The 27499-nt window shown below is 35.7% G+C and overlaps 1 protein-coding gene across 12 annotated transcripts in view; it reads left to right on the top strand.

Moving 5' to 3' along the window:
* Nucleotides 1–27499, top strand: part of KCNT2 (potassium sodium-activated channel subfamily T member 2) — a 363773-nt gene that overhangs the window by 158000 nt on the left and 178274 nt on the right. For all 12 annotated transcript variants that reach the window (XR_006706948.1, XR_006706947.1, XM_045456156.1 and 9 more), the window contains 4 exons: nt 11750–11930; nt 13117–13281; nt 15255–15391; nt 19266–19329. Coding sequence is in view for 10 of the 12 variants with exons in the window: in XM_045456156.1 (XP_045312112.1) it covers nt 11750–11930; nt 13117–13281; nt 15255–15391; nt 19266–19329 (547 nt within the window). In the remaining 2 variants the exon portion in view is untranslated. The remainder of the gene's footprint in view (nt 1–11749; nt 11931–13116; nt 13282–15254; nt 15392–19265; nt 19330–27499) is intronic.

Raw genomic sequence — 27499 nt, 5'->3', positions numbered from 1 at the left:
CATATAGATACTCCATAACTGGTATCAGGAAATGATGCTATAGCCAAATAATATGATGAGAATAGTCCAGTTTCTGCCTGATATTAAACTACTCCACATCTTAGTTTTTACTTTTATAAAATTATAACGCGGAACGATACTTTTCAAAATACTTTTTAAATCTAATTTTTATGATTCGGTGAGGAGGTTTGAGAGCCTTTTTTCTTTTTTTTTCCTTTTTGCTTAAATAGTGTGAATGTTCTTTCTTTAGAATTTGTTAAGCTTGTGCCAATTTCTGCAAAATTCCCTTTAAACTGTTTCTACCCTTCAAGTAACATGATTCTTCTAAATAAATACAAGAGAGCAAAAAGGAAGTAGTTTCAAAAGTTAACGTGACAGTGATATTGGAGTCTAGAATGTATAGTTATTTTAGGCTGATTTCTCTCTAATATCGAGAGTAGTTTCTTTCATAAATCATAAGCTAGACACTTTCCATATTATGAAAAGTTCTATAACTAACATGGTTGAGTTTAGTATTAAAGTATGTAATATTCATGAACAGTGGCAAGAGTGTGATTTTGGGTAAAGTCTTTGATTAGGAAATAGTTAAATGTAGCAAATAATTCAATAACTCAGATAGTTTTAAACATGTTAGTGACATAGAGGGTTTAGAATGTAATGAGAATAAATATAAGTTTTATAAATACAAGTCAATTTCCAAATTTCAAATTTCCAATTCTTCATTTATCATATTATTTAAGTAGTACTACTAACTGAAACAAATGCTGGAGTTACTAATACTAATTACTAGGGAGAGTAAAACCCAATTCTCTTGTTTATAGAACTGGAATATTTCAAGTGATATTGATTAAAAGGTGGTGGGAAAGTCCATAGATTTATGGAATATTGCATTTGCCTCCCTTGACAAAGAAGTATTTACTCTTGCCACTTATATTAGATTCCACAGTTAAGTCAGTGGCCATATAAAGATTTTGGATGCTTTTTAAAAATTAATAAATTGTATTTAGTTTATATCTGAAGAGGTTAAAAGGCTTGGTGATTAAAAATGGCAGTAGAGGTCCATGAACGTTATTATGTGCTTAGCAAGATTTTAGGTGCTCAGACAACATGGATAAAGAAAGCACATGGCCTCCATTCATATAGAGGATTATAGATAGTGGACACCAAACCCAACAAATGATTAAAACTTTTTCTTTTTTTGAGTTTTTTTATTTTATTATTTTTTAAATTTACGTCCAAATTAGTTAGCATATCGTGCAACAATAATTTCCGGAGTACATTCCTTAATGCCCCTTCCTCATTTAGCCTATCCCCCCTCCCACACCCCTTCCAATAACCCTCTGTTTGTTCTCCATATTTATGAGTCTCTTCTGTTTTGTCCCCCTCCCTGTTTTCATATCATTTTTGTTTCCCTTCCCTTATGTTCATCTGTTTTGTCTCTTGAAGTCCTCATATAAGTGGAGTCATTTGATATTTGTCTTTCTCTGACTAATTTCACTTAGAATAATACCCTCCAGTTCCATTACATAGTTGCAAATGGCAAGATTTCATTCTTTTTGGTTGCTGAGTAATACTCCATTATATATATAAAAAAGACCACATCTTCTTTATCCGTTCTCCATCAGTGGATATTTGGGCTTTTTCATACTTTGGCTATTGTTGATAGTCCTGCTATGAATATGGGGGTGCATGTGTCCCTTCAAAACAGCACACCTGTATCCTGTGGATAAATGCCTAGTAGTGCAATTGCTGGGTCATAGGAGAGTTCTATTTTTAGTTTTTTGAAGAACCTCCGTACTGTTTTCCGGAGTAGCTGCACCAGCTTCCATTCCCACCAACAATGCAAGAGATATCCTCTTTGTCCACATCCTCGCCAACATCTGTTGTTGCCTGAGTTGTTAATGTTAGCCATCTGACAGGTGTAAGGTGGTGTCTCATTGTAGTTTTGATTTGTATTTCCCGGATGATGAGTAATGTTGGGCATTTTTTCCTGTGTCGGTTGGCCATCTGGATGACTTCTTTGAAGTGTCTATTCATGTCTTTTGCCCATTTCTTCACTGCATTATTTGTTTTTTGGGTGTTGAGTTTGATAAGTTCTTTATAGATTTTGGATACTAACCCTTTATCTGATATGTCGTTTGCAAATATCTTCTCCTGTTCTTTCGGTTGCCTTTTAGTTTTGCTGATTGTTTCCTTCCTGTGCGGAAGGTTTTTATTTTGATGAGGTCCCAGTAGTTCATTTTTGCTTTTGTTTCCCTTGCCTCCGGAGACATGTTGAGTAAGAAGTTGCTGCTGCCAAGATCAAAGAGGTTTTTGCTTGCTTTCTCCTTGAGGATTTTGATGGCTTCCTGTCTTACATTGAGGTCTTTCATCCATTTTGAGTTTCTTTTTATGTATGGTGTAAAAAAGTGGTCCAGGTTCATTGTTCTGCATGTGTCTGTCCAGTTTTCCCAGCACCACTTGCTGAAGAGACTGTCTTTATTCCATTGGTTATTCTTTCCTGCTTTGTCAAAGAATAGTTGGCCATACGGTTGTGGGTCCATTTCTGGTTTCTGTATTCTGTTCCATTGATCTGAGTGTCTGTTCTTGTGCCAGTACCATACTGTCTTGATGATTTCAGCTTTGTAGTACAGCTTGAAGTCTGGGATTGTGATGTGTCCTGCTTTGGTTTTCTTTTTCAAGATTGCTTTGGCTATTTGGGGTCTTTTCTGGTTCCATACAAATTTTAGGATTATTTGTTCTAGCTCTGTGAAGAATGCTGGTGTTGTTTTGATAGGGATTGCATTGAATATGTAGATTGCTTTGGGCAGTATCAACATTTTAACAATATTTGTTCTTCCTATCCAGGAGCATGGAATATTTTTCCTTTTTTTGTGTGTCGTCTTCAATTTCTTTCACAAGATTTCTATAGTTTTCAGTGTATAGATTTTTCACCTCTTTGGTTAGATTTATTCCTAGGTATTTTATGGTTTTTGGTGCAATTGTAAATGGGATGGATTCCTTGATTTCTCTTTCTGTTGCTTCTTTGTTGGTGTATGGGAATGCAACCGATTTCTGTGCATTGATTTTATATCCTGCAACTTTGCTGAATTCATGAATCAATTCTAGCAGTTTTTTGGTGGAATCCTTTGGGTTTTCCATATAGAGTATCATGTCATCTGCAAAGAGTGAAAGTTTGACCTCTTCCTGGGCGATTTGGATGCCTTTGCTTTCTTTGTGTTGTCTGATTGCAGAGGCTAAGACTTCCAAACAGTGGCGAGAGTGGACATCCCTGTCTTGTTCCTGACATAAGGGGGAAAGCTGTCAGTTTTTCCTCACTGAGGATGATATTAGCGTTGGGTCATTCATATATGGCTTTTATGATCTCGAAGTATGCTCCTTCTATCCCTACTTTCTGGAGGGTTTTTAAGAAGAAAGGATGCTGTATTTTGTCAAATGTTTTCTCCGCATCTATTGAGAGGATCATATGATTCTCGTCCTTTCTTTTATTGATGTGATGAATCACGTTAATTGTCTTGCGGATATTGAACCAGTTCTGCATCCCAGGTATAAATCCCACTTGGTCATGGTGAATAATTTTTTAAATGTATTGTTGGAGCCAGTTGGCTAATATCTTGTTGAGAATTTTTGCATTCATGTTCATCAGGGAAATTGTTCTATAGCTTCTGCTTTTTAGTGGGGTCTCTGTCTGGTTTTGGAATCAAGGTAATGCTGGCTTCATAGAAAGAGTTTGGAAGTTTTCCTTCCATTTCTATTTTTTGGAACAGCTTCATGAGAATAGGTGTTAACTCTTCCTTAAATGTTTGGTAGAATTCCGCTGGAAAGCTGTCTGGCCCTGGACTCTTGTTTTTTGGCAGATTTTTGATTACTAATTCGATTTCCTTACTGGTTATGGGTCTGTTCAAATTTTCTGTTTCTTCCTGTTTCCGTTTTGGTAGTGTATATGTTTCTAGGAATTTGTCTATTTCTTCCAGATTGCCATTTTATTGGCATATAATTGCTCATAATATTCTCTTATTATTGTTTTTATTTCTGCTGTGTTGGTTATGATCTCTCCTCTTTCATTCTTGATTTTATTTATTTGGTTCCTTTCCTTTTTCTTCTTTATCAAACTGGCTAGTGGTTTATCAATTTTGAATTCTTTCAAAGAACCAGCTTCTGTTTTCATTGATCTGTTCTACTGTTTTTTTTGGTTTTGATAGCATTAACTTCTGCTCTAATCTTTATCATTTCCTGTCTTCTGCTGGTTTTCGGTTTTATTTGCTGTTCTTTTTCCAGCTGTTTAAGGCGTAAGGTTAGGTTGTACCTAACCTTTCTTCCTTCTTTGGGAAGGTCTGGATTGTTATATACTTTGCTTTTATGACCAGCTTTGCCGCGTTCCAGAGGTTTTTGGTTGTGGGGTTATCATTTTCATTGGCTTCCATATACTTTTTAATTTCTTCTTTAACTTCTTGTTTGGCCCATTCATTCTTTAGTAGGATGTTCTTTAGTCTCCATGTATTTGTTACCTTTCCAAATTTTTTCTTGTGGTGATTTCAAGTTTCATAGTGTTGTGGTCTGAAAATATGCATGGTATGATCTCAATCTTTTTGTACTTGCTGAGGCATGATTTGTGTCCCAGTATGTGGTCTGTCCTGGAAAACATTCCACGTGCACTAGACAAGAATGTATATTCAGCTGCTTTAAGATGAAATTTTCTGAAGATATCTGTTAAGTCTATCTTGTTCAGTGTGTCATTCAAACCTATTGTTTCCTTTTTGATTTTTTTATTACATGATTTCTCCATTGCTATGAGTGGGGTGTTGAAGGCTCCTACTATTATGGTATTATTATTAATGAGTTTCTTTATGTTTGTGATGAATTGATTTATATATTTGATGGCTATCACGTTCGGTGCATAAATGTTGTTAGGTCTTCTTGGTGGATAGACCCCTTAATTATGATATAATGCCCTTTCTTCACCTCTTGTTACATTCTTTATTTAAAGTCTAGATTGTCTGATATAAGTATGGCTACTCTGGCTTTCTTTTGTTGACCATTAGCATGATAGATGGTTCTCCATCCCCTTATTTTCAACCTGAAGGTGTCTTTAGGTCTAAAGTGGGTCTCTTGTAAACAGTATATAGATGGATCTTGTTTTCTTATCCATTCTGTTACCATTTCTGACTTTTGATTGGAGCACTGAGTCCATTGACGTTTAGAGTGAGTACTGATAGATAGGAATTTATTACCATTATGTTTCTTGAAGACTTGGAGTTTCTGGTGGTGTTCTCTGGTCCTTTCTAATCTTTGTCGCTTTTGTTATTTATTTATTTATTTATTTATTTATTTATTTATTTGTCATCTTTTCTCCCCTTAGAGAGTCCACCTTAAAATTTCTTGCAGGGCTGGTTTAGTAGTCACAAACTCCTTTAATTTTTGTTTGTCTGGGAAACTTTTTATCTCTCCTTCTATTTTGAATGACAGGCTTGCTGGATAAAGATTTCTTGGCTGCATATTTTTCTTATTCAGCACATTGAATATATTCTGCCACTCCTTTCTGGCCTGCCAAGTTTCTGTGGATAGGTCTGCTGCAAACCTGATCTGTCTTCCCTTGTAGGTTAAGGACTTTTTTTCCCTTGCTGCTTTCATGATTCTCTCCTTGCCTGAGTATTTTGTGAATTTGACTCTGATATGCCTTGTTGTTGGTCGGTTTTTGTTGAATCTAATGGGGGTCCTCTGTGCTTCCTGGATTTTGATGTCTGTGTCTCTCCCCAGGTTAGGAAAGTTTTCCACTATGATTTGCTCACATAACCCTTCTACCCCTATTTCTCTCTTTCTGGGACCCCTATGATTCTGATGTTGTCCCTTTTTAATGAGTCACTGATTTCTCTAATTCTGAAATCATGTGCTTTTGACTTAATCTCCCTCTTGTTTTCTGCTTCATCATTCTCCATAAGTTTGTCCTCTATATCACTGATTCTATGTTCTCCCTTGTCCATCCTTGCCGTGGCGGTATCCATTCAAGATTGTAGCTCAGTTATAGCATTTTTTACTTCATCCTGACTAGCTTTTATTTCTTTTACCTCCACAGAAAGGGACTCTAATCTATTTTTGACTCCAGCTAGTATTCTTATTATTGTGATTCTAAATTCTGGTTCAGACATGTTGCTTGTATCTGTGTTGGTTACGTCCCTGGCTATCGTTTCTTCCTGCTGTTTCTTTTGGGGGCGAATTCCTGCTGAATTCTTTGGTTCAGGCTGTGCAGATTGTTGTGTTAATCCTCAGATCAGTTTTCTAGGTGTGCAGGATTGTTTAATGTTGGTCTGGCTGTATTTAATGGATGTGAGACACACAAAAAACTTCCTTGTTGTTCTGCCATCTTGGCTCCTCCCCCAACTTTTTCTTTTTTTTTTTTTTTATTTGAGCAGGATAAGAAAGATTAAGAGTATATATGATAGTCAGTATAGAAGTAAAGACTTGGAAGATGTGAGGAATTAGTAATTAGTGATGACAAAATCTGGCGCAATAGGATTCTAGACAGAGAGAGTGGTCCATGACAAGGAACATGCCTCTTATGTTGATCAGAGAGCAGGAATGCCAGTGTAGCTGGGTAGAGTGAAACACAGGGATATGAGTAGAAAATAAGTCTGAAAGGCATAGGGAAGGGTCAGATTGGTTAGTGTGTTATAAACAAATCTAAGAACATTAGCTTTTAGTCAAATGAAATTGGGAGCCCTCTTAGGGTTTTCAGTAGGGGAATAGCATGATCTGACCTATGTTTTCATAGGATAACTCTGGCACGATGGTGATAGGTTTCTAGGAGAAGGATGGGAGTGTTCACGTAGTGCAGGGCAGAGAAGATGATGGCATGAAATATTGCAGTAGCATGGTGAGTAGTGATAGTGGGTTCTGGTTATATTTTGAAGCTTGAAACAGTAGGGTTTGATAAGGGTTTGGATGTGATTTGTAAAAGAAAGAGAGAAGTCAAGGATGACTCTAGGATTTTGACACTATCAACAAGAGAGCTGGGTTTGCCAACACTGGATTTGAAGAATTTGTTAAGAGCAAATTTAGAGAGGAGTTTTTGGATTCAGTTTGGACGTTAGAAATATTAGAAATAAAAGGAGGATGTTTAAAGAAGATTTGGGTGCTACTTTATGTTTCAGGAATAGCAGTGAGGCTGGTGTGGTTGGAGGGCAGTGAGTGAGGGATGGTCTTTAGAAGATAAGATCTGAGAAGAGCCAGGGGCTTTTGGATTTTATCCTGAATAAGATAAAAGGGCATTGAGAGTTAGGAACAGAGGGAACAGATTAGATCTATAACTGAAAAGGATTACTGTGCTCTTGGGCTAGATATTTAAATATGCTATGCCTTATTTTCTTATGGGAAGAAGAAAGTAAATTCATTTATTTATTACAAAAATAATAATTGACTTAGAAGATAATATATTAATATCACCATTTTTTAAAATGTAATGACATTGTTATCCATGGACATAAGCAGTGACCCTGTAAATGAAACTCTAAATGAAACCAGTTGGTGGGCCTATTCAAAATCAAAGAGAAACTCTAAAAGTAATTCAGTATATTTACCTTAATAGTTCTTAAAAAAGTTGATTTTTGTTTTTATGTAATAATATCAGACATGTAACAGCTGGTGTGGGAGTCTTCATTTTCATGTTGCTTTAGTGAGTATTAAGGAATATCAAGTCTTGAATCTTAAATGTGAAATTGATAAATATGTGAAAGGTTCATATAATTTATCTAGGTCAAGTAAAATGGCATTTTACATAAGGATTATAAGAAATGATTGCAAGTATTGATTAACTACAGTTATGTCAAAGCAATTAAATATCTTAGACTGTAAGATGATGCATTCAATAAAATTTATTATGATTTATATAGGATGTGATAAATTTTATCACTTGTACAGTTTGGTGAACTGAAAAACAAAAGTTCATGGTTACAAAATTCTGTAGCTCCTCTCATGAGGGGGTGGCATCTATTTCCACACCCCTCCAATGTGAGCTGATCTTGTGACTTGGTTTGGCAAACAGAATGGGGCAGATAAAGCTAGGTTCTTAAGAGGAGTTTCAGTTGCCCTTATTGCCCTGAGACAGTAAGGAAGATGGTTTAGTCTATTTGAGGATAAGTGGTCACATGGAGAAAAACCAAGCCAGGCAGACAGACAACGACGAACACTGGCCATTTCGCACAGGATTGAGGCCATCTTGGACCTTTCCTTCTAGCCAGACTTCTAGTCCAATGAGCCACGTGAGCGAGCCTAAGAAAACCAGAGAAACTTCCCATGTAACACAGAATCATGTGAAATGATAAATTTTTACTGTTCTAAGCCACTGAGTTTTGGGCAATTTGTTATTCAGTGATAAAAAACTGAAACGCATGAATGAAATACTTTTTGGAGTTTGCATATATTATCTGAGTGTGGTTTAACCAGGTGTTTTTGGTTCATTTAGCAGTTAGTTAATCAGTGACTACCAAGCACTTTGTGCTCAGTGCTCTAGGAAATAAAAATATACGGTTTAAATAGTGTCAGTAGGGTAAATAATAGTTGAGTTGGGATAATAAGTATTAAACTCTAAAAATTGGTATTTGTATAAGACATGAACTCATTCGCTCTCAGAATTCAGCAGGAACTTGTGGAATTTCTTGAAATTGAGATTCAATAAAGTCTATGAGGGAGCTTCATTTTTGAGCTAGGGTTCAAAAAATAGGAATCGTAGTAGGTGTTGCAGGAAGAGGGCTCTCAGTTGAAGGGAATGGATTAGGCAAAAGTAGAAATAGAGGGTAAGGATTATATACTATGATAGGTATACGATGTAAATAGTAAGTGAAAGGGAGATAAAGTTTGAGAAAACACAGATTAGATCCAGATGCTGGAGTCTAGTTAATTCTGTATGTATCACATATCTATTACCAAATAACAAGTCACCTAAAGGGGAGTGCCTTAAAACAGCACAGTTTGTTGTCTCTCACAATTCTGTGGCTGGTAACTAGGCAGTGTTTCTCCTGATCTCACCTTCAGTACTCTTGGCTTCAGTCATGTGATGGCCTGACAGGAGTTGGAGCATCCAAGGTGGCCCTACTCTCATGTCTAGCAGTTGGTGCTGGCTGTCAGCTGGGACATTTTGGTTTTTTCCACATGACCTGTAAGCCTTCAGTAGATTGTACCAGTCTGCTTCATAGAATTGTAGTCTCCGTCTTCTAAGATGGTGAGAACAAGAGCTTCAGGATCTTCTAAGATCCACACTCCATGACCCACACAGCATCACTTCTATAGTATTCTGTTGGTCAAAACAAGTTATTAGGCCATTAAAATGTAAGGACGTGGAGAACTAGTTTTCGCTTTTGATGGGAAGTACAGCAATACCACACTGCAAAGGGGTATGAACATAGGAACACTTGATTTACTGGCATCTATCATAATAATCTATCACACCATGAATTAAAGAGTGTTGTTAAACAGTAAGAATCCAACGGCTGTTTTGAACCTGAGATTGGCATATGTGTATGTAAGCTTTGTTTAAGAATGTGAATATGGCCCTTATGAATAGGTCATATTAAATATGAGAGCAAACTGAAGAGCAGGAAGTAAGAGTAGGGGACTTTTCTAGTAGTTTAGGGGAAGATAATGTTTGAATTACAAAATGGACATTTTTATCTATAAGCAGGGATTGACATTTAATGTGTAGTTATGCAAAATATAGTAAGCCTTCACATTTGAATTTTTAAAGATGTATAATTTATCTTCACTTTTATTTTCTACTGTAGTATAAAAGATAAGCATAAATTGTTTACATTTTCAAATATATATTATTGTAAATAAAATAAAAAACCTAATCCACAAAAATGTTTGTTATCAAACAGTTGTTCTCTTTGGTTATGGTAAGATTTTATCTGAATAGTATTATAATTAGTTTGACTATTATACTGCATAGGGGCAGCTGAGCAAATAACCTGATACAAATGAACTCATGTGACCTGGCAGGCAGCTCACAGAAAATTCCTAAGCATAGAACAAGGGCAATTTTTACATTCTGAAAACCTGGAGTTAAAAAAAGAAAAAAAAAAAAAAAAAAGAAGGGGCACCTGGGTGGCTCAGTAGGTTAAGCGTCTGACTTTGGCTCAGGTCATGATCTCATGGTTCGTGAGTTCAAATCCTGCATTGGGCTCTCTGCTGTCAGTGCAGAGCCCGCTTAGGATCCTGTTTCCCTCTCTTTCTGCCCCTCCCCCGCTCAGTCTCACTCCTCTCTCAAAAATAAATGAAAATATTTTTTAAAAAAAGGAAAAGAAGAAAAGAACAGTTTCTGCTTCAGCAGTAAAATGATATCAAGTACTCTAGGATTTCTCTTCTGTCCCTTGATTTAACTACTTGTGTGTTTACCCAACTACCTAACTATCCACCTGCGTATTCTCTGCCTTAGAAAAATAAAACAACAAAAAAATATTTAAGATAATTAAACATGTTTTGTATGTAACTTAAATAAATAAGAAAATTATCTTAAAAGGACAGAAAAGGAGTTTCTTGAATTTAAACAATGAGTACTATTTATTCATGGTCACCAAAATCACGCTATGTCCGCTCGTTGTGCATAGGGGTTGGAATGAGTGTCCAAAAGTAAACACAGATTGTTTTGGACAGATTTGTAGAGGAATAATTTACATGCCTTATAGTGCACTCATTTTAAATGTAAATACCAACCATTTTAAATGCATTTACAGAGTTCTGCAATCATCACCACATTCCCGTTGTAGAACATTTTCTATTACTCTATTCCCACCATCAGCCCCAGGCAGTCACTGGTCTGCTCTGTTTCTCTTTTCTGGGCATTTTGTATTAACAGTATCATAAAGTCTGTAGTCTTGTACATCTGTCTTCTTTCACTCAGCATGTTTTTGCGATTTATCCATATTGTAACATACATCAATACTTGTTTTTTCCCCCTTGCTGAATCATATGCCATCATACACTGATTTATGTTACAGATATGATTTATGAGAGATATGACTTATATCTCCAAAAATGTACAATATATATGTTTATTTCATAGTGTCACCATGCCTTTTGTTTATTTATTTTTATTTTTAGTATTATTATTTTTTTAGCCTGTAGTTGGGCTATTTTTAGTGCTATTTTAACCATTTTACTTTGGGGACATCTTGTAACAATTTCTATGCTAATCTCTGACTTAGCTTTGTATAGATGGTGATCTCTTGAGAGTGAGTTGACACCTGTTAAATCCTCAAACCTTTCATGTATACATGAAACACACACACACACACACACACACACACACACAATATACACACATATTATACAATAAGATAGCTTCCTGTAAAAAAAAAAAGACTATCACTCTTTTACAGGGAATAAATTTAGCAATTTCTGTCTCTATGTTCCCTGGCATGCATTCAAAATGTCTGTGTAAGTCAGCCATGAAATTCAGTCTATTCCTTTTACATTCTACTCAGGTATACTCTGTGATATTTTGGCTACAACTTTTGATTATTAATAAAAATAATATTATATTTGGTTAATTAGGTAAAAACTTAAAAATTATGTTTTCATGAGAAAAAATATATTGTACAATATAAGATTCCAACTCACTGAATGTGCTTTATGTAATGTGCTTTGGCTTTCAAAAGAATAATAAGAAATAATGTGCCCAGTTTAAAAGTCTTAATTTAATTTAATTTAATTTAATTTTTTTTTAAGTTTTAATTTTAATGCACATTTGTTTCCTTAGCATTTGTGGAATCCAACATCTCGAACGGATAGGAAAGAAGCTGAATCTCTTTGACTCCCTTTATTTCTGCATCGTGACATTTTCTACTGTGGGCTTTGGGGATGTCACGCCTGAAACCTGGTCCTCTAAGCTTTTTGTTGTTGCCATGATCTGTGTTGCTCTTGTGGTTCTACCCATACAGGTAAACACAGCCAGGTTAAGTTTTATAGAAATGTATTAAGCCTTATAAAATGAAATCTTCCATGCTTAGAATGAAATGTGGGCGGTTTATTAATCTATTAGCACATGTTATTATTGTATCTAGTCAATTAATTAAAATGGCCTCAGGAAATTCCTTCTCACATTATATTAGAAACTGATTTTTTACCCCTATTCACGAGTGATAAAGCTCACATCTCATTCCAGTTCTTGAAGATGTTTCTTTTATATAGAGGGTATTTAACTTGTTAATTATAAGATCATAGGATTTAGTTGTAATTATAGAATGATAGACCAAGGAAATAAACTTATGAAGGTTTGATTTCTTTTGATTCTTGAAATAATATAAAAGCTGAACATTTTAGTAAGTAAAAATGGATCGCATTTATTGGTCAACTAAAACAAAATCTGAAGATGATACATAAATGTTATGCAACGTTTTGGGAGTGGATAAGGTGGTCGCAAAGGGACAGAGGTATAAAAGGAGACTAAAGATGAGTAGATGCAATCTCCAACTCGTTCTTACAGTGAGCTTTTGGGTGCCTGTGGGTGAGCAGGTTAGAAATAAGATATGGCAAATACAAATCAAATTTGTATCTTCCATTACAAACCCTTGGCCACAGTTTATCTAAGTATACTTTATGTAGGTATGAAGAAGATCTTCCCACTCCTGTTCAACCATGCGTGTATTCCTTCCTGACATCCCTCCTCTATTCCATCTACTTCCCTTACATACCAACTGCTGCTATGCAACTAGAATGTGGCCGTGTGTGTTGGGTATCTCTCATTGCATGAGATGTGTGCTGAACTTGGTAGAAAAATGTAGAAGAAATGCCATTGAGGTTTTTCTCTTTGATGCAGCGCATGGCACATCATGGCTGCCTGCTTTCCTGGGCGTAAAGCAGAGGCACAAACCTTTTAGTGCTGTTATGATATAATAGGAAATTCATATTAATATGTTTCTATAGAGACCTGAAACCCCCAAGAAGCATTAGCGACCTCTGCAGCAATCACATGAAAAGTCTGTTATTGAAGGGAATGTGGATAATTTGAATCTCAATGAGTTCCATCTAAGAAATTGAGTATATGTAATAAACAATGGATGTATTGCATTGGTTTTTATTTTCATGCCTAGTGTTTTTCATTCATATGTGGAAAATGCATTGCAGTTCGAACAGCTGGCCTATTTGTGGATGGAGAGACAAAAGTCAGGTGGAAACTATAGTCGACATAGAGCTCAAACTGAGAAGCATGTTGTTCTATGTGTCAGTTCACTGAAGATTGATTTACTTATGGACTTTTTAAATGAATTCTATGCTCACCCAAGACTTCAGGTACATTAAAATTATGTTATGCATTTTACTGGATCATACCTAACATATTGTCAAAGTCAATTAACTGAAGGTGCAGCCTGCGTTCTGGAGGATTTTATTTATATGCTCCAATTTAGAAAGAGTAAATGAAGAACTACAAATATAACCGGGAACATAGAAAAAATGCTTAAAGAATACACAGTATTTTAAGTTTCCTTCTGTATCTACACTAAAAGACAGATGGAATTATGTTAATGCTACAGAGAAAGGTTTTCTTTGAATTAAAAGGATTGGTTTTTTCTCTTTTGGGTAATATATAAATGATATTTTTATGAAACAGTGAAATTTAAAATAAAATATAAAACAATGAAAAAGTAATTTCACAGTATCATCGACTTGAAAATATCAAAAATTTTATCAAGTGTTGCTGATAGAAATGTAGAAGTCTGAAATTTCCATTTTTTCCTTTGTTTCCTAGAATGTAACTAGGTCGTATAGTAGCAATGAATCACTAAAAATTGGACAATAACTGGCTGAATTGAGAACACTAATTCAGAAAAAAAAATCTCTTCATCTGTCTATGCAGATAAAATCTTCAGATACTTTTCCACTTGCCATGGTAGTGGGCCAGTGTAGATTTAGGTAATCTCCTTTCCTGCTTAATGCACTTAATTTAGGTCAAACAGGAAAGAGCTACTTGAATGTCTTGTATTTCCTCAGTAAAGTTGTCAAGAGGTTGGACAATCTTAAGATCAAGGCAGTACTGAGTACAGTTCTAATTAGATCTCCCTTAAATTGACTTTTGGAGAACTTAAAAAAATTTTTGTTATTTATTTATTTGTGTGTGAGAGAGAGACAGAGTGTGAGTGGGGGTGGGGTAGAAAAAGAGGAAGACACAGAATCTGAAGCAGGTTCCAGGCTTTGAGCTGTCAGCACAGAGCCCGATGAGGGGCTCGAATCCATGAACTATGAGATCATGACTTGAGCTGAAGTTCAGCCCTTAACCAATTGAGCCACTCAAGTGCCCCACACTGGAGAACTTTTAAAATACTTAAAAAAATATTTTTAAAAATACAATTTATAAGTGATACTTAAATTACATGATACATTCTTTTGTTTTCATATAATTTGCATTTTTGAAGAAATACCATATTTATTTGTTTTTATTATTATGCATATTAAATAATTGCAGGTTTTCTCTTTATAACCCATAAAGAAAATCTATTTTGGGGAAAATTTGAAGCCCCAAATTTTGATATATAGTAATTTATTCTGATAAATATCAATATGGAGAGTTCTCAAAACTGCCCAGATTTCTACTGGATATATTTTAGAGTGATAAAATGGTGAATGTTTACCACAGAATTGTAATTCCTATAACCTGTGTATTAAACTATTTTATCACTCAGAATACCTTTGTGTTTTCTCCAAAGGAGCATTATTTTGAAATACATGATGTTAAACTGTTAAATTTACTTTGTATTATCAATATTCTTATGAATCCTTATCCATTCAGATATTCATCAGAGATTTTTCATTATTATCAATAAATAATAATATGACCAAATGATATAAATCACCATCATAGTTTTTCAAAAAGTAAGTAACAATTTGAAGTATGAATTGATTTTAAGCACCTCTTCCCTGTGTGTATTGTATATTTTAGAGTTAGCCTGAAGTTATTACTGAAAACTTCATAGGCTGGAAATGTATACATAGTAAGCACCGGTTACTTTCTCTTCATGGTACTAACGAGACTGAAAAAGATAAGGATTATTGTATTTTGTTTTATGTGATTTTTATATGTCTCAGTTATGTTTATTATAGTGTCATGTTAATATATGCCCAGGTTTTAAATGCAGATTTTTAATTACTAGTGAAAGTTTATTTCTCTTTCATTGTATTTCTAAATGTTCTTAGACATTCTGTTTACTTATGTAATATAAAACACAGCATTATTGATTTCATCCTATTGCCCATTTTATTTTGAACAGGATTATTATGTGGTGATTTTGTGTCCTACTGAAATGGATGTGCAAGTTCGGAGGGTACTGCAGATTCCAATGTGGTCACAAAGAGTTATCTACCTTCAAGGCTCAGCCCTTAAAGATCAGGATCTGTTGAGAGCAAAGTAGGTATCCCTATTTTCCATCTTGCAATACTTTAATATCTTTTCTCTCCTCCAAATTTTAGCAGTTTTCTTCTTGAAAGGTGTATTTAAATACTTTTGAATACAGGGTCTTGCCTTTATCCTACTGTTGGTCAAATTGAAAGGTTAAAAATATAAAACCAGTGTTTTGCTCCTCTTTCTCAGTGCGAGGATATTCAGTGGACCGTGTCCACACAACACAATAAGGAGTGTGGCATGGTGTAATTAGCTGAGTTATCCAGACCCACTGTTAGAGTAGTCTCTGAATCCTTGAATACTGTTTTTATTCCACAAATAAAAATCTTGTGCCAAACATTATGTGAAATGCCAAAGCAGTTTGAGTCACGGTTTAAATTTTTAGAGTTTGTATTATATAGTGGGCAGATGACACTTCTGTTGCCTGGTGTTAGAGTTGTCCCTGGGGGCTGGAGGAATCAGAAGAGTAACTGAGTCTTAGTTGCTCTTTTCCTGTTGCACATGTGCTAGCCAGCCTCGCTTAAAGGTGACATAAGCATAGGCATTTGTCACAAATCATGGGGTCGTTCCATATAAGCAGAGTGAAAGCATGGTTGGGCAGACCATGGACACCAGGGAGTCAGGGCATCTGCAAACAATACCCATAGCTTCAGAAGCCAGAAGAAATCTTTAGCAGAGGTGGTTTTGCTCCATGTTTTTTGTTGCTTTTAAAGTTTTAAACATGTCTTTGTTGGGGAGGAAAAAATATCTTGTCCCTTTCTAGGTCCTTCTAGCTGGACTAAGAATCAAATTGACAAGAGACAGATTAACAAGAGAAAATCAAATTTAATAGTGCACGTACAGGGAATCCATACGGATGTGGAACTTTCAAAGATAGTTAGGCAAAAGGAGGTATATATGTCATTCTGAACTAAGGAGAAGGGGTAGAGGAGAAGGGGTAGAGGTCTTCCAAGGGAAGGAAAATAATTTACAGGAAGATGAAAAAGAATAATGATTTGGTAAGCATATGTTTGCTGGGCCACTCAGAGAGAATGGGACATGGAAAATTTTGATCAAACAGGCCTTGCTAGGTTCCTCCCTCCCTATCCTACCTAGTTTATATCCTAAGGTAGTTATCTATGGTGATAGCTCTCTTCTTGGAGCAGATTTTCTCATCTAATCTAAATTCTTCTTAGGCAGTGAGGAGGGAGATAAAGACCTTTTCCTGAAATTCAGCTGGGTTTTGATTGCTTTTTAGCTTAAAATAGTCTTCATGCCAAAGTGGCCCATCTTGGGGTGGCCTGCCCTTGGATCCTACATCTACATATTTATCCTTGAGTTGTCTTACAAAGTCTTTTAAATATGTCTCCTCACTGAATTTTAGAGCATACGTTTTTTTTTTCTTTGTTGTTGTTGTTTTATTTTTTTCTGGCTGTCTTGGTACGTGTGTTAATGGGTATGGGTGTGTTTGTGCATGTTCTGTGTGTGCGTGCATGTGTGTGTGTGGTGTGTGTGTGTGTGTGTGTGTGTGTGCAGGATGGTGATGGAAAAGAACAGAAGAAAATTCTCAAACTCTTTTTTGCTACATACTCCTGCAAGTTGATGACTAGATATTTTGTAACTGGAACTTTGACATTACTTTTGATTTAGATGCAACAGGTCACTTAAAGTGAGATCTTCAATGATTTAATACCTTCTGAAACAAAAAAGTTAGTAGAAACTATCAGGATATAATGAATGGTGCATAATTAGGAAATTTAGTTTCTTTGAAAATATATTAGTTTTTTTGGCAGATTAAATACTTCACAGTTGTCACTGTATGTACAGTAGTTAAGTCAGATTCTCCCAGTACCTCAAGTAAAAGATGACTTTAGGTGTTTGCTATTTGCTATCTAAATGCATTATTTGGGAACTCTAAAAAAATAGTTGCTTAGGCACTAACATAACTTGGATCTTTATATTCATCTGCATCGGTAATCAATATGTTTATTTTATTGTATACATTAAGTTCTTCACATAAGAATAATTCCCATATTATGTTCACTATGAATTTATGTGATAAATGAAGCCTTTTCATTATGTAATAAATTAAGCTTTTAGAATTATCTGTTAGTATTTTAGCTTGATACTATAGAAAGTAGCAGAATTTGCTGCCCCCAAATGTGCCTCCAGGGCAGGATTATCACAAGCTGGTTATTTTTAAGGAAACAGTAGATTTAGGAAAAACTGAAAGCCAAGTAGAAGTTAACCCTTTTTGTAAGGGATATTTACATTTGTAAGGAACATCTCAATCCATAAGGCTGGCTCCCCCTCAGTGCCTGGAAGAGGAGGATAACTCAATCTCTGGAAATTTTTGTGAATGAGAAGGCAAAGACCTAAATCTGCATAACAATCTTACCCTTGTTTACTGTGCTCTCTTGATAGGTCCCATATCTGGTTCCCCCTACCTTTAGCCAAACATCTTTTGTCTTTAGCTGAAGAAGGAGTTTAAGGTGGTGGCCTCATGGGAGAGGAGTTAATAGTTTTCCTTTGTGTCTCCCACTTGTACCTTATACAGGAAGTATATGTGTTATTAAACTTGTTTGTTTTTCTTCTGTTAATCTGTCTTTTTATTACAGAGGGGTCTCAGCCAAGAACCTAGAAGGGTAGAGGGAAAATTATTTACTTATATATTTATTAATTTCACAATTTAGAATTAGCATAATTCATTTATTATTAATAGTATTAAAATGATTTCTCAGCAAAATCAACCACATTTACAAGAATCATTCATTCATTGGAATATAAAAAGGATGATAATGAGGATGAGAGAGGTAGCAGGCTGGTAATACTAAAAAATCTGGGTTAAGAAAGAAGTATTCATTTTATGTTCATTTCTTATCCTAATGTCATATAAAGATTTGGGATTTAATGTTAACTAATACATTCTTCAACACAATTTCCCATGCAAGAAACAAGGAGTAGGATTCTCCAAACCAGTTCCAAAGGTCAGTTGCATGAATTTTGAATTGCTTTGTTGAAGATGATGTTTTGAAAATGTTATGTAATACTCATTATCTTATAACCATGGCTTAATATTTTTCCAAAACTGTTTGGTTTGGTCTAATTTCATGGACTTTTCTCTTTTTGCTGCATAGAAAATATAATTTTTGGGAGGGGGGAAGGTTTATTTTATCATAATGAACCAAAAAGACAAAACATTTCTTATTTTGAAATTAACATTTTGATGTTTTAATTTTTTTTAAGGATTAAAAAAAAAATTTTAAGTAATCTCTACACACAGTGGGGGGCTTGAATTTACAACCCCTGAGATCAAGAATCGCATGCTCTAGGAACTGAGTCAGCCAGGCACTCCAACATTTTTAGGTTTTTAAAACATTATTCATCAAGCACTGAAACATACCATTTACCACCACATATAAGAAATGTAGAACTTTAGCATAAGGGACAGTGGTTTGGAACAAGATGATGAATCATCTCCAAGAAATGTAAATGTATAGTAGAGTTTGACTTAAGAATACTAATTAGCTCTGTTTCTTCTCTCCTAGTTAATTGAGTAACTTTGCAGTTAAAATGTAACTAATCATAAAATAAAGACCAATACAACTCCCTGAATTTAAATAAAGCACATACATGAAAAAATATGTAATCACAAAATTGGAGTACTTTTTTTTTTACTTTTGTCATTATGATCTATTGAGTTATAGCCAATTCAACAATTGTTTTGTTCACAGTCAAGTCCAGTCATGATCTGCTAGAAATCTAACTTTCATTTAAGCCTAAGGATACTCATAGTTTATTTATACTTTGTGTACATTGGATTAAGCATTGGAATTCTATTTTTCAGACAATACACAGATATTTCAGTGTATGATTATTTTGTTTTTCTGTCTGTATTTAGGATGGATGATGCTGAGGCCTGTTTTATTCTGAGCAGCCGTTGTGAAGTGGATAGGACATCATCTGTAAGTTTCTAAATTTTCTTTCATAAATTGTGCTTCTTACCTTAGAAGATTGTTTTTTGGATTTTTTAAAAAAATCTGCCAATGTTAAATATAGGTGACTTTAAAATATTACTGAAGGGAAGCAAATATCTCTGAACAGTCTTTGCTATGATATATGAATAGTTGCATTATGGCCTATATCAGTAAGACTGTTTTTGAAGTAGTTTCTACTAATTCTTGGGTTTTCCATTGATCAAAATGAAATGAGTCATATACAAATAGAACTGGACCATTTTTTTAATTATGTATGTCCTTTGCTATGTAATTTTGTTAAAATGGTCTCATTTTCCTCAACTAAAACAAAGCAGATGGATCAGGCAGTCTGCACTAGAATCAGTTGGAGGGCTTCTAAAAAAGTATGCATTCATGAAAATTCTATTCTAGATATATGAGGTAGGGATCCAGAATCTGTGTGTTTAAAAAGATTCCCACGTGGTTGGGAAGCACATTCCAACTTGGCATCCTTTGGCTTAGATGATCTCTGTGATGTATTTTTATCAGACTTAAGTTATATAAACTCATAATTAAATTGTATAATTTACCAAATTATAACTTCTATTTTTAAACATGCATTCTAATTTTATTGTTTTTATTTATTTATTTATTTATTTATTTATTTATTTATTTTTTTTTTTTTTTTTCAACGTTTATTTATTTTTGGGACAGAGAGAGACAGAGCATGAACGGGGGAGGGGCAGAGAGAGAGGGAGACACAGAATCGGAAACAGGCTCCAGGCTCTGAGCCATCAGTCCGGAGCCTGACGCGGGGCTCGAACTCACGGGCCGCGAGATCGTGACCTGGCTGAAGTCGGACGCTTAACCGACTGCGCCACCCAGGCGCCCCTAATTTTATTGTTTTTAGAAAGTACTTTATTATTTTATGTTGAGTAGGTACTGTTAACTCTCGTGTTTCTAAGCCAGTGAGTTTATCTCTAGCCATATCTGTGGTACAGAGACAAAACCTTAGTGTTTCCTGTAGTGACTGAGGAAAAGGTAATATTGCATGGGTCTTTCTGGGACATGATTTGCTTTTTCCTGGAATAGTTAATAAGACCCTCTTGTTATATTAATTTAGACTATGAGTCCTGAATGTGGCAAGCTCTGTGCTCTCCTGTTTACCTCACTCTAATTTACCTAAAGTGTTTATTGATTTTTAAACCAATTTTCTCATCCTTTATTTGAAGAGGGTTGTTATCGCTTGGACTGTGTCTCCCAAAACTCATATATTGAAGTCCGACCCCCCAGTACCTCATAATGTGAACTTATTTGGGGATAAAGTCTCAATAGAGAAATCAAATTTTAATGAGCTCTCTAAGGCGGGCCTTCATCCAATATGACTGGTATCCTTGTAAAAAGAGGAAATTTGAAGACAGGTAGTTATGAGGGAGAATGCCACGTGAACATGAAGACAGCCATCTGTACGCCAAGGAGAGTGGCCTGAAACAGATCCTTCCCTCCTAGCCCTTAGAAAGAATCAACCCTGCCAACACCTTAATTTTGGATTTCTAGTTTCTAGGACCAAGAGACAATAAATTTCAGTTATTTAAGCCACCCAGCTTGTGCTACTTTATCACTGCAGCCTACTAAACTAATATGAGAGCATAGAACAAATATAGTTTAGAAAATTTGTAAAATATTTCTCTTTATGAAAATATATTTATTTTTTTCTTTAGTGTTTACTTATTAATGTTGAGAGAGAGAAAGCATGAAAGGGGGAGGGGAGAGAGAGAGGGAGAGAGAATCCTAAGCAGGCTGCACTGGCAGTGCACAGCCCAATGCAGGGCTTGAACCCACAAACCATGAGATCTTGACTTGAGCTGAGGTTGGGCCCTTAACTGACTGAGCCACCCAGGCACCCCTACAATATATATTCTTTATATATATATTCTTTTTTTAAATGTTTTTATTTATTTTTGAGAGAGACAGAGAGAGACAGAGTGTGAATGGGGGAGGGGCAGAGAGAGAAGGAGACACAGAATCCAAAGCAGGATCCAGGCTCTGAACTGTCAGCACAGAGCCTGATGTGGGGCTCAAATTCGTGAACTGTGAGATCATGACCTGAGCCGAAGTTGAATGATTAATTGGCTGAGCCATGCAGGAGCCCCTCTAATATATATTTCTAAAAATTCATCTGCTCCCCTTCTTTTCCCTGGTTATTATCTTAATTCAAACCACACCCTTCTCAGTTCACTTAAGTATCATTGCAGAAGTTTCTTAATTAGTTTCTTAATTAGATGCTCCAAATGTATTTATAAAATAAATGAATTTGAACTGATTACAATCTCCTGTATGTTTCCATAATTAGTTAACTTTTGTAATTGTGAATCTAGTGCCCCTTAAGTGGTAACTTGGTTTTAAAGTACTTGCTGCCCTCCAGTAGCAATAATGGTTTGAGTATTAAAGAGGAATATAAACATTAAGAAATAAATATATAATATCTTTTGGAGTACCCTTTACAGTGTGAGTTTGGGATTTTTCAGTTAAACAAATACGTTTCATTTTTTTCTGAAACTCTGCCAAATTAACAGGAAATGAATAAAAAATTACACTCATAAGGACCAAGGAGATGGTAGATGAGACAGCACTAACACAAGTTTGGAAGCTAGAAAGCAGATGGATGAGTGGTAACTGACTTAGAAGGAAGTTGAAATTTAAGTTGAGAGAGGAAACAAGTCAGAAGCAGGTTGCTTTTTGCAATGGAACTTCAAAAATCTCAGGATATAGAGGCACCAGATGCTTCTGTAAGTAAGGTTATATGTAGGACTAAACATATGAATAGTGATTAAAAGTCTGTTAAGAGAAGCAGTTAGTTTCCCTGAATCCCTTCAGAAACCCATTGCTGATCCCTTTCCCCACCCCGGGGAACAGGTTTAATATTGGCAGAGCTTGACCCAGGGATACCCTTCACTCAGAACCAGAAGGTGCAACTAAGAGTCAGGGTTAAGTCAAAGGTATTAAAGAGTAATTCGTCTCATTGAATGTGAGGTGCTTCTCCCAGGTGACTCAGAATCCTAATAGCCATGTCCACACCTCCATTGGAACAAGATTGGTGTAGTTTTCTGTAGGGAAATGATCCATCACAAGATAGAATGCTGTGTGAAGTAAGATTCCTACATTCAATCAAGTCTCAAACAGCTTTTGAGTGTTTCACTTCTGCGTATGTTCAGAGTACAGAGATCAATAGATGTTTAACAAAATTCCTGACAAGGGAAAGAAAGAACAGTGAACAAACATAAAAAAACATTACAAAAAAAGAACTCAGAGGAAACAAACAAAACTATACAATTGTAGGAGAAGAAGTAGATTTTAAAATGTATAACAGCTATCCCAGTAGTAATATGAGAAGTTGCAAAGAGTGTACATACATAAAGCAAGAATAGTAGGCTGTAGAATAAAACAATTGAAGACAAGACAGGAAACATTTCATGAACCAAAAAGAGCTCCTGGAAATTAAAAATAGGGTAACTCATGAAAAATTGTATAAAAGGTTCAGGAGAAAAGCAAGAGAGGGGAGGAAACAGGGCAAAATACTATCTCTACTATTGGAGAGACTCACAGTCAAATACAGAGAATGGTAATTTCCCAGAGCAGAGACTCATAAGTAGAAATCAACCTGGGAACCAGTGTGTGGGCAGGAAAACCTCAACTGCATTTGATGAATTTCTGGAGGTTCAGTGCAGATAACCCTGAGAGTTAAAAACCCCTGGGGAATGTAGTCATGGGGAGGGGGTCTCTTAATTTTGTGAGATTCACCTCCAGGAGCTTGACCAGGTTCTCACAGTAAATATGAGAGAAAAATCCCCTTGGGAGCAAGGGTCAGGGAAGAGGAAACATTTTGAAATACACCAGAGCATTCTGTTCTGCTTAATAGTCCCTGCCCTCAGGGAAACTAGTTAACCAGACCTTAACCTGCTGGAAACATAGTTATCGGAGCCCAGGTGATCTGGGGGAAGGGTAACACACAATTCCAGACTACTGTGGCCATCCTCTTTCACATAAGGGGGGCCAGGACACTGAAAAAAACATTTGTGAAGGTCACAGTCTAGAGATATGGGCTCATAAAGACTGATGCTAACTCAGGACTTAGAACGCTTCGCCTTACCCCATGGCTCACTCCCTCATTTCTAAAGATCTATTTATAGCAGCTCCTTTAACTTGGTGTGTAATGACTGGCTATCAAGAAAAAATTATAAGGCATACCAGAAGGCAAAAACAAAACAAAACAAAAAATTTGAAGAGACAGAGCAAGTATCAGAACAGACATGGCATGGATGTTGAACTTAGACTAGTAGTTTAAAATAACTGATTGATATGCCAGGGACTCTCATGGATAAAATAGACAGCATGCAATGACAGATACATAGTGTCAGCTGAGCTAGAAACCTTAAGAAATAACCAAAAAGAAATGCTAGAGATAAAAACACTAACAGAAATGAAGAATACTTTTGATGGGCTTATTAGTGGACTGGACATGGCTAAGGAAATAATCTTGGAACTTGAGGATAAATCAACAGAAACCTGCAAAAGTAAAAAGCAAAGAGAACAAAGACTGGACAAAAACAAACAGAACAGAATATCCAAGGACTCTGGGACAATTACAAAAGGTGTAACATAGATGTAATGGGAATACTAGAAAGAGATGAAAGAAGGGGATAGAAGAAATACTTGAAAGCATAGTAACTGAGGATTTCCCCAAATTAATGTCAGACACCAAACCACAGATCCAGGAAGCTCAGAGAGCACCTAGAAGAAAAAATGTCAAATAAATACACCTAGAAATATCATTTTCAAATGATAGAAAATCAAAGATAAAGTACTGAAAGAAGTTGGGCGTGGGGGTGGGGGAAACACCCTAATTATAGAGGAGCAAAGATAGGAATTTCATCTGACTTATCTTCAGAAACCATGCACGCAAGAAGAGAAAATAATAAAATATGTGATGTATTGGGAGAAAATACAGAAGGGAAGTCAATGTCAGAGTTTCGGGCACCTTGAACAGAGGGACAAGGAGAAGGGACCAGGTCCCGGTAATTGAATGGAGTTTTATGTCTTGACAGACGACAAAGAAGAAAAAACCAATATGCATGAGTGGCACTAAGTATACAGTATTTCTGCTCCTTTGGCAAAGACTGGAGGGTCTCACAACTGTGCTGTATTTTCTGTATGGGGTCTCACGGATTTATCTTCAGCTCTTAGAGAAACAGCCTTTCAGGACTTAATTACAAAACGGACAGTAGGCTGTTCCTGGTTTGCTCAAATTTGGACACACCAGTGGGCTTCCTTTCATCTCTTTTTGTTTGTTTGTTTTTAAGTTTATTTATTTTGAGAGAGTGTGTGTGAGTGGGGTAGGGACAGAGAGAGAAGAGGAGAGAGAGAGAGAGAGAGAGAATGTGAATGGGGGAGGGTTGGAGAGAGAGAGGGGAGAGAGAATCCCAAGCAGACCCCACACTGTCAGCATAGAGCCTGATGTGGATCTCGATCTCACGAACCAAGAAACCATATCCTGAGCCAAAACCAAGAGTCAGACGCTTAACCAACTGAGTTGCCCAGGCTCCCCTCATCTCTTTTTTAAAATCATTTTTACATATATGGACACAATGACCCAATTAAAGATTTATTTAGAAAAAAATACAGAAACCCAGAAAAATGTTGCACTAGCTAAGTAGCTTTAAGTGTTGAGGTAGAGGACACCATATTCCCTAATATATCTTGGGAAGGGCCTAGTGTAGTCGCTTTCAAACAATTCTACACTGTTTCCTACAGAGAAGTTGGTTCAGCAACTTCTGGTCCACCTGCCCCTCCATCCCCATTGTTTGGCTTAAATCCTATCAGGAGAGTAGAAATTCTGCTTTTTGATTTCCTAGAGGTTAATAAATATATACATTTTGGTAAAAAATCTAAGTCATCTTTTTTTTCTTTGTTTGTATCTTTTTGTATGTATGAGGGTTTGGTCCAGACAAACTATGTTGGTTGCCTCTCCCCAAGTACATCGTTCCTTTTGGGAGGTGGGTAGAAGAAGAGAATAACTCCTCCTTTATGATGATTTAGTGCTGCTACAATTTAATCATTTTACATTCATTAAATTTCTTGAATTTTCATTTAGAGGAAAATGAACTCTAGAATTCTACTCTTAAGCAGTCAAGTCAGTAGTACTGTCATTTATACTTGCTTTTGGGAGTGAAAATAAGTGGGTGTCTTGGGAGGGCCAGAAGGCATGGAATCATGATGTGTTCTTCCCTGATGGAATTGTGTTCCACTTGACTAAGAGCTGTCTGGTCTCCTTAATTTTAATCAAGCCCACTCTTATTAGATATTAGAATCACATGGGAAAATTCTAGGAGATTCTCGGGACATTCCTTCTCTATCCTGCAGTGGATAGCAATCAGTCACTCATAGGCTTCATAACTGCAACATGGGTTGAGAAATAGTGTTGAAACTATTAGATAGTGAAAAGAAACAGGTAGATTTATATTTTACAGACAGTTATGGAGCAAAGTAAAAAGTTTTACTTTGTTTTAAAAGCTGACCAAAAACATAAGGTCAGTTACATTGAACCTTCCTTGGAGAAATATTTGTTAAATATTTATTTGTTAAGTAAATAAGATTAGGCAAGTTTATTTTTCTTCTCTTAATTTTAATTCCAAAGATATATATGTGAAATTAATTACTGAAATGTTTATGATTTCTCAAGCAGTAATTTAGATTAATTTTTTATATATTTGGTTGTAAGATGAACCTTTCCAATAATTATTTTTAATATATTAGATTTACCTGGCAATATTTTCCTGCTGTATATATATATGCACATTTGAGTCATGATTATCTGTTGTGTGGAAAAAAATGTTAAATCTATAGAGCTGAATTTTTAATATTAGGCATACTGTTAAAGAAATTTTTCTAAACACGGTTTAAAAACATTCTGGTGTGATGGCCCAATAGATGCATGAAAAGATACTCAACATCACTAGTCATCAGGGAAATGGAAATCAAAACCTCAGTGAGATATCACTTATCAGAATGGTTAAAATAAAAAAGACAAGAAATAACAGAGTTGGAAATGATGTGGAAACTAAGGAACCCTCATGCACTGTTTGTGGGAATGTAAATTAGCACAGCTACTGTGGAAAACAGTATGGAGGTTCCTACCAAAAATAAAATAGAAATACCATATGATCCAATAATTCCACTACTGAGTATTTACCCAAAGAAACAGAAATACTAATGCAAAAAGATATATGTACTCCTAATTTTACTTTATCAGTATTTACAATAGCCAGGATATTGAAAGCAACCTCAGTATCCATCAAGAGACAAATGAATAGGGGTGCCTGGGTGGCTCAGTCGCTTAAGTGTCTGCCTTTGGCTCAGGTCACGATCTCACCGTTCATGAGCTCAAGCCCCACATTAGGCTCTGTGCTGATAGCTCAGAGCCTAGAGCCTGCTTCGGATTCCGTGTCTCCCTCTCCCTCTGCCCCTCCCCTCTATTTCTTAAAAATAAATAAACGTTGAAAAAAAATTAAAAAATAATGATAAATGGATAAGGAACATGTGGCATACATGTGCACACGCTCACACACACCACACACTCTAACAGAATGGAATATTATGCAGCTGTTAAAAAGGATGAGATCGTGCCATTTGTGACAACATAAATACATCTAGAAGGTATTATGCTAAGTGTAGTAAGTCAGTCAGAGAAAGACAAATACCATATGGATTCACTCATATGTAGAATCTAAAAAAAAAAAAAACAAATGAATAAACGAACAAAAAGCAAAATCAGACCTACAAATATACAGAACAAACTGATGATTGCCAGTGGGGAGGAGAGTAGGGGATTGGACAAAACATATGAAGAGTGGGACATTTAGGCTTCCAGTTATGGGATGAGTAAATCATGGGAATAAAAGACACAGCATAGGGAATATAGTTCATGACATTGTAATAGTGTTGTATGGTGACAGATGTTAGGTATACTTGTGATGAGCATAGCATAACATGTAGAGATGTTGAATCACTATGTTGTACACCTAAACTAATATAACACTGTGTGTCATCAATATTCAAAAAAATGTTTAAAATCCTTGTGTTATGAAAATGTTCTTTTACATTATTTTCTTTGGTACAGTTA

This window comes from Leopardus geoffroyi, chromosome C3 (assembly GCF_018350155.1).
Source record: "Leopardus geoffroyi isolate Oge1 chromosome C3, O.geoffroyi_Oge1_pat1.0, whole genome shotgun sequence".
In the NCBI taxonomy this organism is placed as follows: domain Eukaryota; kingdom Metazoa; phylum Chordata; class Mammalia; order Carnivora; family Felidae; genus Leopardus; species Leopardus geoffroyi.
The sequence above is the reverse complement of the archived record's forward strand: the minus strand, read 5'-3'. Positions and strand labels throughout refer to the sequence as shown.